The sequence below is a fragment of the Strix uralensis genome, chromosome 9, assembly GCF_047716275.1.
Source record: "Strix uralensis isolate ZFMK-TIS-50842 chromosome 9, bStrUra1, whole genome shotgun sequence".
In the NCBI taxonomy this organism is placed as follows: domain Eukaryota; kingdom Metazoa; phylum Chordata; class Aves; order Strigiformes; family Strigidae; genus Strix; species Strix uralensis.
Genome location: NC_133980.1, coordinates 17,519,208 through 17,533,439, shown reverse-complemented (window position 1 = coordinate 17,533,439; position 14,232 = coordinate 17,519,208). Strand labels below are relative to the sequence as shown.

Below are 14,232 nucleotides of genomic sequence, written 5' to 3'. Positions count from 1 at the left end.
CGTTCAGTCAAACACTGAGGTATTGAGTAGTTTAAATCTCCAGTGTATGAACTGTAAATTAACATTAAAGGTCTCTCTTAACATCCATTACTCTGTTTAAACAGTCATGCAGAATTACTAGTTGCTAGTAATTTCTCCTTGAGTACAAATATATCATCTGTTCTAATGTTGTTTTAACTTTCTTGATCTGCATGTCATGAAAAGAATATCTTAAAATGAGGAAACGGCAAGGCTGAATAGTGTAATGGATAATTGAGACTTTTATTACCATTTAGCAGAAGTTTCAGGTTTGCTTGCAGCTCAAATTACTAATTTTCCTAAAATCCAGTGATACTTCAGTTGCTGAGCATAGTCCCAGAGGACAAATACCCACCCTGCTGGGACCACTGATTCAGCCTCCTGATAGTCTTAGCATAAAAATCTGACCTGTGAAGATGTGAAGTATGCACTCTTCTGTTGCAAGGGATGACTCTCCTTACCAAGTAGCATTTGAAGGCATCCAGGCAGAGCAGTACTCACTACAGACTCTTGATAAACAGAGAATTTCAGACCCCAGAGCTCCCCATTTATCACATTGCACAAGTGTGAGACATTTGGACATAGGCACAATAAATAAATTGGTAAAAACCCCATAGAGTATGCTGCAGGATGCATTTCAGAGTAGCATCTAAGAGCAGAACTGTTGGTGAAGAGCTTGTCATTTCCAGTTCATGTAGCAGTTGTGAAAAACAGTTTTGCATCTTCATAATACTGTAGCACTTTATTGATTTGTACTATAATCTAAGGACTGGGGTCTGTGCTTCCCAAGAAGTTTAGGAAGCCTGGTGACATGCACTCAATACTTCTGAAGATTGAAATCAGAAACTCTGGCTACTGAAATCAGGACTGTGTTGGCACCCATCCATGATAATACCTTCTCACTGTGTTACCACATATTCACCTTGCTGCAGTGTCTCTGCCTGACTATTGTGCTTCCTGTCATCTTTGCTATCTCCTGCTGCATGTTGTAGGGTGGACAGTACTAGGCCATAAAACCTTACCTCCTCATCCATTATCCATCCTTTCTTGCAACCTGCTGTGCATCTGTTCCCACCTCATGTGGCTAAACAAGGCAAAGCAGGGAGTTGGAAATTCATTAGTTCTTCTCAGAACTTGTTGTCATGCCTGAATATTATTTGTTTTAAATTGTATGAGGATTAAGATCCTTTGAAGTTCCTTGATTAGTGTTTAGGGGAAAATAAAATGCCAGTTTAAGCTTATGATCTTTCATAACGGCATGTAGAACTCCAGTGTTTAAATTTATGCTTAAAACAGCTGTTCTAGAGTCACATTTAACCAGAAATTAATTAGCCTGGAAAAGAATGACTAATACTTGATTATATTTAGGTTTGTATTTCAGCTTCCATCTGTGGTGAAATCAAGATCTATTCAGCTTTATGATCATTCATGGAAACGGCTTGATTTTTATTCTTAGAGATTACAAATTTCTTGCTTGCTCATTGTCTTTGTATAGTAGAATTGACCTTATTTAAAAACTACTCATGATTTAACTTTCTTAGGAACCTTATGATGCACAGTTAGTGGAAACTTCTGTGGTGAGAAAAGGCATGTGCTCTGACAACAAAAGCCTGGCTCTATCCCTGTGTTTGCACTACTTAACTGATATGCGTAAAAGCTGATCTGTGCTAATGCTTCATAATAGTATATGGCAGCTAGCTGTATGTATGGTTGACCAGTTGTTTATCCAGTTGCTGTGCTCATGCAGGCAATTAATACTTTCATACCTAAACTCTCCTTTTTTTTTTTTGTATCTAACCACCACTGTCCTCATCACTAGTGTGACAGTGTGATCACTAGAGTGCCCAGCACAAATAGAGATGGACAAGATTACCCTTGGAGCAGCTGGTCTTAAGATATAGCTGTTTTGCAGAAATATTTGATTAGAAATAACTCGCTTTCCTTGAACAATACAAAATGAAACAGTTGACTTCTTAAAGCATACACTCAGAATGATCTAGCAAAACAACAAAATTTTTCCTAGCATGTAAGCTTTGTGTGCTGTGAAGCTGTAATGACTAATGCCTTGTGGAATAACTGCAGTTTAAATAGTGGTCATGCCCATTCAGTGCTGCAATAAAAGGGGGTCTGTTGCTGATTTCATAGGCTTCAATGTCTCCTCCTATCAATGTTCAGTTTGTGGCAGCCTGGTGTGACCCTATATGGAGTAGGTTATAAGATGCATTTAGAAAGCAAATGTTGGGATGGTTGTCAGGAAAAATCTATACTGTGAGCATGAAGAAGCTTGACCTATCAAGACTGAGGTGCTGCAATGCATGTTTTAAGTACTTCTAGATCACGTGCTCATTGGACGAAGAATCTTCTGCTTCTTTCTTATAAACATAATAGCTAGCTACTACTCCAGTAGCTATCTGTGGATCTGCTCAGGATCAGCTGTATGCGAAGTGCTGTCATCATGTGAGCAGGACTATGTTAGGAAGGTATTTCTCTCTGTTCCAGCTGACTAAAGGCTATAAGCAACATTTGAAGGCCTGTGAGGTGCATGGTACAGTCAAGCACTATCTGAGACAACATGTGGCTGCGATAGATTCAGTGGGCCGGCAATGCCCTACACCTTTGAAAACTACTGCAGTCAGAAAACCTGCATACTGTTGTTAGGTATATGGATGATGGTAGCAAGCTCTTTCCTGGGGGAACTGGCGTTTACTTAGTAAAATCTAAGTTTTCTTTGATTTTTGTGCTTAGTACATTTTCTAACCTCTTGTTCGCATAATAGTATCTTTTATTTCTTTGTTTTAGTCTTATATCTTGTGATTAACATTACACTGTTCATGCCAATGAATTCACGTGGGGTTGACCTGCAGTGTGTTCAAGCTGGAGTTTGTACCCTCCTAATCCTAGGTCTCCTTCATGAATATCTTCCTTGCCTGTAGTCTGGGTGGAGCCTGTTCTGTCCTGCGCTGGTATGTGAGCAGACGACTCATAGTCTTCAGTCAGTTCATCATTATTTATGATATAATCTGTGTCATCATCCTTCAGTTGATCCTGTATTCAAACAAAGAGAAAGATCGGTGGAAGAGAGACTACTGAGGAGGATTTTTGTTAAAGCTTAGATGAAGAACATGTCTGATGCAATTCCACTTTCATTTTATTTCATTATTTGCTTATTTTTTTTCAGGTGTTAATTTGCCATCTTGATGTCAGTTAAAGCAAATAGTTACTATGTTCTGCTCTTTAGTAGAGTTGAGAAACATAACCTACCCTTCTGATCTTTAAGATAATTTCAGTGCTTAAGTATCACTGACGGGTAGCCAATACTTTCAGCATCAGCTGAATTTTTTGGAACATGACACTCACATTTGAAGCTCACAGTATTCATGGCCATTCTTGAAGATGTAGCATTGCATGTTCTGAGACCTCTTCTCCACAACCCCAATGAAACTGTATAATTGTTAGCCTTAAAAAGTAACAAGCTTTGGAAAAGGGACTTTACCAAAGTGTTGGATTGCACCTTAAATACAATTAACCAAGCTAGGTACTTACGCCATATGCACTGGGGCTGGTCAGAAGCCTGGCAACAGGATTACACCATTCGGGTAATGTTGTTGTGAGAGGTGGACCGGCATGGGTTAAGATAGGTTTTAGGTATCTGTGAAGTTTGTTAAAGAATATTTCCCATATAGATATTGATACTAACATGCTTCTCTATTATGGAAAGAAACTTCACTTAAATGATTCCCTTATGCTATAAAATGAATGGCAACATAGAAAATACCATTTCTTTACCCACCCATTACTGCATACATTCAGCTGTCATCAGTCTTGTCTAATATTTTTCAGTAACAACAAAAAAACCCAAGCCCCAAAAACCAAAACCCGAAACACTTAATGCTCAAAATCTGTCTTGAAGGGTACCAGAATGGCTGAAGGGGATGTGTCATGTGATACATAAATGCAGTAGGAGGTGGAAGAGAATAAATGTGTACTAGAGTATCCTCTTTACTATTCTCATTTACTGTTTGCTGTAAGTGCAATCTCCTATGCAATTTTAACAGGAAACAATTTAAGATGCAACTGTATCAACTACTTCATGTAAGAACAGTAGTGAATGCTTTCTTAAACACATACACTCAAGCCTTTTGTAAAATCAGTGCATTTCTTCAATAGACAAAGTATATTTCATCAAATAATACTGTTTCTTTATCGCTGGGAGTGTACATAAGTTCTTCTCTGTAATACTTTGTTTTCAGCATTCAGTGCATTTGTTTTACACCCCATCCATCAATGCTCCTTAATAGAAAATTATGTAAATAAGTTAGGAACAGGTTTTATGGTATTGTCTCACACCTGTCTTTCCGATCTTTTCATCCAAAAGTGCTTTACTGAGATAAAAGAAAAACCTGCTCATCTTGAGCAATTATTATTATCCTTGTATCTGTCAATAACAGCTCTCCCATGAGTCCTTCAAGTTGACTTATCTGCTCTGCTACTTTTACTCGCAAAGTAATTTTCAGTGTTCTTTGGGAAGCAGGTCTGTCAGCTATTTTTGCTGCTAGGGAACTCTTGCTTTATTGATTGTTGTCCCACTCTCTCCCCACTGCTCCTTTCTCTTGCTTTCTTGCTTATGTTCTCTCCCTCACTTTCTTTCTGCCTCCTTAAAGAAGAAAGGAACAAATGTAAAACTGAGTAGTGATTTGAGCTCTGCAGCAATGTTGTAGAAATACTGAGTAAGTAACTGAGTCTTAAATTAACCACTCCAGTGCCTCCTTTTATTATTGGTTGCTTATGGTATCACTGATTTACACGCAAAGTATGAATTCTGTATCCTTGAAGAAACTTATGTAAAACATTCTTATGATCTGTTACAGATTGAAAGGCTAAATAACCTGCTCTACTGTCCTCTATTCTACAGCCATGGAAGTTGTTCTATAGTATCTGAGTTTTGAGTGTGTGTAGTGGTGTATTTTTAAAAAAAATTAAAATGCATCGGTCAGATTGTGTGGTTCCTTCATCCAAGGCCATAACCTGAGATAGTGTGAAAAACTGAATCTACTTCAAAAAAGATTATAAGATTTTAATACAAATTCTTATCAGAACCATGAACAAGGTGGGAATCTAATGAGATGAAATTGTGCAGGGAAAGTTTAGATCCTCTTGCTTCTGTAAGAGTAAAATAAACCCAAATCCTTTTCTGATCAACTCCCAATCTTATTTGAAACCTCAAAAGTGTCAAGCATTCAAGAGCTATTATTAAAAAGCAATGTATAAAAGCTCCCAATTAGAGTTGTGTTGTTGTTCAGCACTTCAGAAAAACCTAATTAAAAGGCCAGAAATGGAAGTCAGAGGCTGATTCTAGGTTTTTAATCTTTGGAAATATTGGCTTTGTTATTACAAACAACTTGAATTGTTTGAACTGAGTTGTCAAATATCACATGAAAAATACTGGGTTGTAATGGAAGTTGTATTTGATTATACTGAATTCTGTCTGCTCTCTTTTATTCCTTTCAAGAATAAGTAACTGTAGATCAGTATTACTCTAGGTTTCATCCTTAATCTGATGATCTCTGAGCTAGACCTTACTTCTAAGCAGCCTTCGAACTTTATAATGAGCTCTTATGCTTCTGAGTAAAAATGGGTCCTGCTTTCCTCCCATGCTTTCATATGAAGCCAGCACCGTGTCCGATAGGAATATGGGGTGCATGCTGAAACAGGCAATCTGCTTGGCCACCACAGTGTTCAGCCTTTTGTGCCACCACCTCATTTAACATAACCTTTTGTCTGGTGTGTTTAACTGGTTGCTATGTGTGTACATTTATGTCTTTAAGTTGAGTGATGGCTTCATTTTGGGCTGTAATGGGTCTTCTATGTCCCCTTCCTTTTGTGTTTGCTCTAACATGTTCATTGTATGTTGTCCATGCTTCCGCTTTGAAAACTCTTGAGGTGCAGTTTAAAGACAACTTTCTTGTGCTTGTTGTGATGCATCTGATTTTCTAATAAATGATTTATCTTTTTCATATTTAACTAGTTTATTATTCAGCCCTCTAAAGGAACTTAAATTGTACTGGCCTATTTTTCATTGTTCTAATAACCTATGCCATAAATGTTTCCTCTTTATTGTTGACACAGTTGCTTCATAGTATTGCAGACATAATCACATTGTTCAGTGCAGCATGAAAGAGGAATTCTAATCCATGTGCAGTGTTGGCATTTCAAAAGTATATCAGACATGGGTGTATAGAATTGTAAGGCTGGCAAGAAGTCTCATCACACTCCAGCTGCTCTGGTTGCATCTCCAGGGAGAAATAATTTAAATAGCGTAATAGAAAAAGGTAGATTTTGCACTAAGGCTGCTTTAAAAATTGGAAGAAACTAAGTGTAAACCTCTTAGCATAACTCAGAAATTATTGCTGAACCAAATTCATGCCTGCCTAATTCAGGGATAGGGAAAAGATAGCAGGAAAACCTTGTATCAATCAATGCACTTCTAGATTGGCACTTCAGTCCTCCATGGGCAGAACAGTCCAACTGCATGTCTCGGATTCTACACCATACAATGTACTGTGTTAAAGAATGTTATTAATATTGTAAAGGTGGTAACTTCAAGTTGAGAAACTGAATTCAGGATGCCTGTATGTGCAAGTGTATAGAATTTTAATCTGTATACAGTGCTGGCACATTAGCATACCTTACTTTCATAATCAAATACCAATTTTTCCAATAATTCCTCACATCTCCAGGCTTCCCCTCAGTTCACATGCCCAGAGATGTTTACCCTGGGTCTCCTTATTGCTATTTTGAACATCCCTTTGTACGGGCAGTTCTGGTCTTCCCTTGCCACTAGCCAGGCACAGTTCTTCTCACTGACACCAGCCTCAACATCTAAATCTGTAAATCTTCCTGGTTCAGCTGTTGCCTCTTCCGAGTTTGACTTGTATGATGTCCTCTTCTGTAGTACCCAGCAATAAGCAAAGAAGGCAATGCCGTTGTAGCAAGAGTTGGCAAGTGCCTGAACAGTGCAGCCTAAAGTTGAACCACAGACAGGTTGTTTGGTGGGGCTGATGAGTCTGAGCCATTCAAATAGGGGTTGTGGGAGGGTACAGCATGCTCAATAGCAACAGGACCTTCAGAATTTAGCTCTTGAAACTGAAGAGTTTGTGGGTTGTTTTGTATTGTGTGGTGGTTTTTTGGTTTTTTTGTTTGTTTTGGGGGGAAAGTGAATTTTTTTTTTTGAATAGCCAACTCTTCAAAGTTTCACAATGTGATCTAGTTTAGCCTGGAGTTTCAAACAAATGTCAAAAGGCATCTCCAGGGTGGAATATGAGGTCTTTGCTCTGAGTACAGTGTATTTAAAAATCTCATGGAGACTTATCAGGAACAAACCAATGGAATTGTGTGAATTACACCCTGCTCCCCCCCCCCCCCCCCCCCCCCCCCCAACATTACACCCGAGACAAATATCTATTATGAAAATTTTCCTCCTATATGTTTCATAAAAATACAGGTAACCTGAACTAGACTTTTCAAGTGAGAAATCTCAGGTAATCCTGATAAGAAACACTACTGCCACTAGTGCAGAACATTTAGGATTTTCATTATGCAGAAAACTCTGAGATTTCAAAGTAGTTTTTGCATTGTATCAGGATGAAAAACCAGAATCTTGAAATTCCTGTTCTTTTAGCAAACAGCGATCAAATGGCCTCAGTTTGTTAAAATGACATGTTCTGTCCAAATTTTGATAATGTTGATAAAAATCACTATTTTTTTCATAAAGTAGTATTAGCATGTTCAAATAGAGAAAAAATTTCTGGCAGATATGCTGTAGCTGTTTTGACTCAGACTTAAAGGAGTCTCATTCTTCTTTTGTTGGACGAACAGAGTCCTAGTCCAACTGCGGCTCTGCTGAGAAGCATAATAGTAAGAGAAATATAGTTTGGAAGGGTGGGCACAGGACAAAAAACAACTACAAATAAACCACAACAACAAAAAAACCCCTAAAATCACCCATCCCCCCAACCCCTAAAGCACAAGGTGGGGCCACAGTTAGAAATACCTATGGCAGCTCTGTTTCAGGTCTGGAAAGCCCAGCATGTGGCCTAGAAGGTGTGTTGTCTTTTGCCTCATGTAACACGGACTCTGTAACTCAAGGTAGTCCCATCCTCCCCAAAGGCAAATATGCTCATGCTATAATATTTACTATTAAAAAGACCCAAAGTACAGGAACTCTTGTGACACTAGTCAAAATTACATATAGCAATTTTTCCAGAGACTGCTATATTAAACTGTGCTATAAATACACATTTGTTGAAAGTATGTTGTTTAAGAGTCTATTGCTAGGTGCTATATTTCTGCTGTAGACATGTCTAGATGTAAACGTCACCACTCCCAGAATCCATCCTTTGTGCAATGTTTTCAAGGTTTCTTGAAGTTTGCAGCCTTTAATTTTAAAGTGTACCTTTCATGAATATTTTTATTTAAGTCTGAGTTTAAATTAGTTATGTCATAAATTTGATATTACTCTGTTGTATTTATGAAGAAACATACATAAGAAAGGTATCAAAGAAAAGATGGCACTTCTGTTCATTCAATCTATTTTCTGTAGTAAGGACAAATGATGATTTGTTCCTTGGTAGAGTTTACTTATTTAAAAAAAAAAAAGTGATTTTGATATTAGCTATGTGATAGCCTGAAGAGCAAACATTTCCATTTTGGTAGTGTTTGAGTAGGAGCAGGCAAACCATGAAACTCTGATTATCTGGCTAAATTCTGCACGTGGCTGATTCCCACTAACAGCTGACTGAGATTATTTGATTACTTTATACAACAGCTTGTGTGCATGACTGAGCTGGCGAGGCACAGAGACATCTCCAGGTTTTCAGTGCATGAATAGCACATTGAAATCACCCAAAGGAGAGGTTTTTTAGAAGGGTCTCTTGTCCTGACTCTTGCAAGAGACAATGATGTTTTTTCATGTACCATGGAATTATCTTCAGAGGGTGGGGAATTACCAGCGCAGAGTGCTTGAAAAGTGCAGGGCATGGTTATGTTAGATTTAATTGTAAAAATAACATGTATGTTTTTGAAAAGACCATGAGATCTACAGTGACTTAACATGTAAAGATAGCCTAATCTGCACTGTGGAGAAAGCTGAGAAGGAATTATTAAATCTGGTATAAATGATATTTTAAATTACAGTTGGTAGTGATTTCTGCTCAAGTTCTTTGACTTTTTTCTCTTATTATGGAGTGGTTTAAAAATATCTTCCTACTTTTGTAACTTAAAATAGTAAACAACTGAGGATAAATAGAATTGTACTATAGTTCTGCAAATCAAATCATCAGGTTCCTATTTCTTTTAAGATTAATTCTTTCTGTCTTTGTCTTATGTCTGAGAGCAGTGAGGGTGGATGAAAATTGGTGCTAATAAAAACCAGTTCAATTCATCCTTACAGGAAAGTCTGACTGTCAGATCCTAGAGCCAGATGTAATGTTAAAAGAATTAACTCTGGATTTTATGCAGAATATGGCTTAAAACTTACTGCTTACAATTTTGCAACTGGAAGCATTGCAGAGGTGTGGATAAAATGGAGGGAGTTAGAATTTTTCTTAGTTGGGTCTTTTCATACATAAGTAGCTGCAGACTGAGAAGTAGATTGTTCTCTAGTATGCACATTTGCAGACCATGTGCTGTTAGTTGTGAGCTCACTGAAGCAGAGAGGAAAATTGAGACACCTTACTCAAGTTGTTTGAAGCCTATTATATCCCAAATATAACAACTCCACGCAAAGAAAAAACGTAAGACCTAAAAGGAGATTTGCTTATATAATAGATGAGTGGGTAATGTGGCTACTCTTGAAAATAGAATGATTGGGCATGCAAAAGGATAGAGGAGTACTCATATAAAATTCAAAAGGAACATATGAACAGGCATTAATGTCAGACAAATTAACACTAGAATGAATTTGGGAAGATGCAGACTACCTGAGGCAGCTAAAGAGAAGAAGAAGAAACCTTCCTGACATCAGTTGTATAATAAGGAAATGACCTTCCATCTAACCAAAAAAACCCCCAACCAAAATACAACTGACTACAAAAAATGGACCAACAGGGATGCATAGAAGTCAGCTACACACACAATGAGGAGATAACTGTTGCACTAATGACATCAGTATTGATGACATTCATGTCACTTCAGAAAAATGTGTGTGATTCAAAGTTGACATAACTGTTAAGATTTACTGCCTCTGCCCCCCTCGAAAATCTTCAGACACCTTATAGTAGGATGTCTGAGAGAAATGTAAACTACCAGTCTGTCTTTTTCATCAATAAAGAGAAATGGCCAAATCCCAAGGCAGTTAGTCTCATCCTGCAGTGCTGGAGTTAATTGGAATGAATAGAAACTAGGATGAGTTTCTTTCCCTTTATTGACTATAAAAGAGTCTGAACAACTAGATTAGATGTAGATGGCTAACAATTAAGTATCGAAAGTTTGGTGAAGTGAATCTCACTTCAGGACATAAGAAAATAGGGCCCCTCAGGCAAAGCATAAGAACCCAAACACAACATACTCCATACCAAGGAAACTAGGAGTGCATGAAAGGCATTCATTTTCATAATTAGGAAATACCATATTAAATGCATTTGGAAGAAAAAAGGTAAAAAATTTCTGTGTAATAAATATTGCATCAAAGCCAGCAGCAGAAACAAAAACTTTAAAATCATTAAACTTGTAAAACTCTGAATGATCATGGAATTCATAAAATAAATTTTACCTCAGAAAACTTAAAGATTTCCTAGCACGTTTGAAGGAACAGAAAATTTCTCAGGGCATTGCAAAACTGATCTACCCATGGCTTGGCAATAGGTTTTCTTTTCCCGCAGAAAAGGAAATTCTGCATATGGTACATCTTTAGTGTAGTTGCAAAACTGGAGATACTGTCATGAGTAAGCTAAATTATTGCATTAGAAAGGATGGACACTGGTGTGACCTGGCTGTGCATAGACCCTTAAGGCCTTCAAAAGACTGATGCCAGCTGCCTCAGATGAGATTACTTTCAAGCTCTTCACATGAAGTGCAGTCATTGTATAAAATGCTTCAGCCCTGATACTGTCAGAGGGAACAAATGTAGAAGAGTAAGCAAGTTAGCCAGGATTTCCACACTGTGTGGAAGATTGTTTCATGAGAATGTCCTTGGCATCACCATCTGCCTGAGAAATATTCTAGAAAACAGCTGTGTAAAGAATGAGAACTGGCAGTGGTTACACATCTTGCTAATGACAATCTAATACCAGTGGCACCACAAACCTAATCATTTGTAAGATGCAGGGAGAGTAAATCTTAAATGTAGTGAATTACAAGTACAAATTGTTTTTGATCAAATAAATTGCATCATGGAGGAAGAGAGAAGAGGCCTGATCCAAATAAAGTGAAAGCTATTAAGCTTTTAAAAACCTCTCATCAATTATATCTGGTACGATGAACTCACACCTACTAAGATAGGTACTGAGGGTAGCAATGGTTGTAGTGTCTCTAGGAGAAGAGATCTTGGGGGCCAGGAGGGTGGTGGAAGGAGAAGGTAGCAAGAGAGTAATGTGAACAAGACTTTCCAAACAAGATGGGCATCATTCTGCTCAAACTAAAATACTACAGCGAAACCAAGGCAATAAAATGGCTGCTAGTACTTTACTCTAGCTGTTACTTACAATATTCTTACTATGGCCCTCTGGTGACATGGATTGAAAGCTGAAGCCAGTGCACCAAAACTATACTTAAATAGGAAAATAATTATTTGGCATTTTGTTGGGAAGTCAAATCAGATATTTCATCATTACATAGATATAGCTGCACAATAACAGTTAAAATAGTTCACAGCTCTGTGGAGACTGTTTTTGACAGTCTCCAGCTTCTGCACTGCCAAGATTCAGAGGATGCTCTCACAGTTGTAAAGGTACCACTTAAAAGGGAAATATGGTCTCCTGTGAGAAAAATCTTATAAAGAACTGTTCTTGCACAATTTGGTTGAAGAATGAGCTATGGACATGGAGCAAGTCTTGGAAGAACAATATGTCTTATTCTGATACTTGATTGTGTTTGTGAAGATGCTAACAAAAACAGAAACAAAAGTGATATGTCACGGTAGCTTTTAGAAAAAAAAAAGATGATGATCTATATAAGAATAACAGAATCTCCTTCCTCTCTCAGCAGACTGTGGAATAAAGAGTAAATAAGGGTGTCATGCCAGAAGGGAAGAGAACAGTAGATCCAAAGAAAATGAAAATTCTGAAGTTTTTTGAAGACTGGGTGATATGGTAGCAAAGATAGACCAGAGACCTGTTTTCCTGGCCCAGTATGAGTGCATGAAGAGAACTGTGATCAGAGATGTGTGTATCCCTATAGAACATAAAAGCGGAGCATGAAGGTGACCTGTGTGGGCTGAAGCCCATGATAAAGCTGACAGCAACAGGATAACATACAATGTATTCATGAAAATGTATTATTGCTTATTTGTACAGTTATGAGAAGCCATAGTAATTCTAGATATGGAAGTAGATTCAAAACCCATGTGATAAGATCAGGACATGGTTTAGCACTTTTGCGGGAGAGTATTTTACTCAGAAATGTGTTGTACTTCTGGCACATGTACTCTGGTAATGAGTAAGACTTAAAAGTGCAGTCTTTTAATCTCCCTATGCTGAGCTGAGCCACTGAGAGCAGGATAGCCTTTGTAAAGCCTTGTTAATAGAAAGCTTGTTTAGTTTAATACATCCGCTGAGAATCTCTAATCCTGTGAGCAGATTGGTCCAAAGATTATGTCTTCAGATTCTCCAGCAGCTTTTTCTAATGTGTAACCCATGTTATATGCACAGTTAACTAGCTGGATGAAGTTGGAAGGCTCTAATATCTTTGTGAAGAAAACACATTAAGAAGTGGAGGGCTCAGTGTTGAAGAAGGGAAGACATATTGCACAGGAATAGCTTCCACTGTAATCCAAAGAAAGCAGCCTCCTGGCAAGCCCAATCTTTGCTTTTGTAAAGGTATTTTAAAACAGAGAAAGACCAGTTAGAAAACCCTCTAAAAGAGGTATGCAAATTTTAGTGCAAAGAACAATTGAGGATAATGAATTATGTCAGATATCCCAGCCAAAAAAAAAACCAAACCAGCCACAACTGAACAAGGATGATAGCAGCTTTTATACTGCTAGGAGTGAAAGAAATGTAAGGTATTTACCCTGATATTACAGCTTAAAGTTCTAAATAGGTAAAATGATACTCTGTTTAGGAACAGTGGCAGATAATATGTATCCTCTGTACTCTTATAAAGAGACCAGCCTTTTGATCAGTAGAGAAGCTTATTAAATATGAAACAGAAATAGGAAAATCTAGCACTAGATTTCTAGTTGGGATAGTTCACCTCACTGCTCCTATCACCATAACAATCTGGAGCAGGATAACCAAGCTCTTAGCCTTTTGTGCAAGACTGATATTTTCCTGTGAGTCTGTGAATGCTAGAGAAAAGTGTGTTGAGTGAGGACAGTGTGCTGTGATGGAGAAACTGAGACACATGGGGTGGGTGGGGTGGGAAAAAATAGATTTGTGTAAGTGTGATAAGTGATTTCTATGGTTTGGTTAGAAATATAGTTGGGCAAAGGTGGAAAAATAAGATTATTTATGCTATAGTGCAAATTTGAAGAGAATATAGTTTTGTGAAGCTGTGGTATTCCAGATAAGAAGCTGCGATGAGAATTTCTAAGCTTTTCGTCTGTTTTACTACATTTCTAAAGAAATGTGGGAACTTAATGAAATTAAAGGGCACTCATTTTCAGGCAAACAGAAGGATGTATGATTTTACAGCAGGTATTCAAGGTGTGACAATCATTGCCTGAAGAAATCATAGAGCCTGTGATAAAGGGAAGCATAATCTGATATTGTAACACAAGGATAGCTGTGCAGGCCAAGGCAACAGCAGGTGCCAGGCCTTAGGTCTCGGGGGGTGGGGTTGGGGGTGTGTGAGGGAATTCCCCCACTTTTTTCTATACAACCCACAAGATGTACTTGGAGGGTTTTACTGCTTCCATTTGCTGCTGGAACATCAATGTGATGGTAAATAATGGATCTGCTACAGAATGAGGAAATCTGCCCTTGTAATGTTGTCATTGTTGTGTTTGGCTGAAGCATATAAAATGCTTTTGTAATTCTTTTTAATGGATTATTTTGATGT

The 14,232-nt window shown here is 37.8% G+C and overlaps 1 protein-coding gene across 1 annotated transcript in view; it reads right to left on the bottom strand.

Moving 5' to 3' along the window:
* Nucleotides 1–237: 237 nt before the first annotated feature.
* The window catches only part of SLC9A9 (solute carrier family 9 member A9), a 206,658-nt gene continuing 192,663 nt past the window's right edge, over nt 238–14,232 (bottom strand). The window contains exons 15-16 of the mRNA XM_074877559.1: nt 3,562–3,667; nt 238–3,063 (exon numbers count right to left, since the gene is read on the bottom strand). Of these exons, the coding sequence (XP_074733660.1) occupies nt 2,848–3,063; nt 3,562–3,667 (322 nt within the window). The 3' untranslated portion in view covers nt 238–2,847. The remainder of the gene's footprint in view (nt 3,064–3,561; nt 3,668–14,232) is intronic.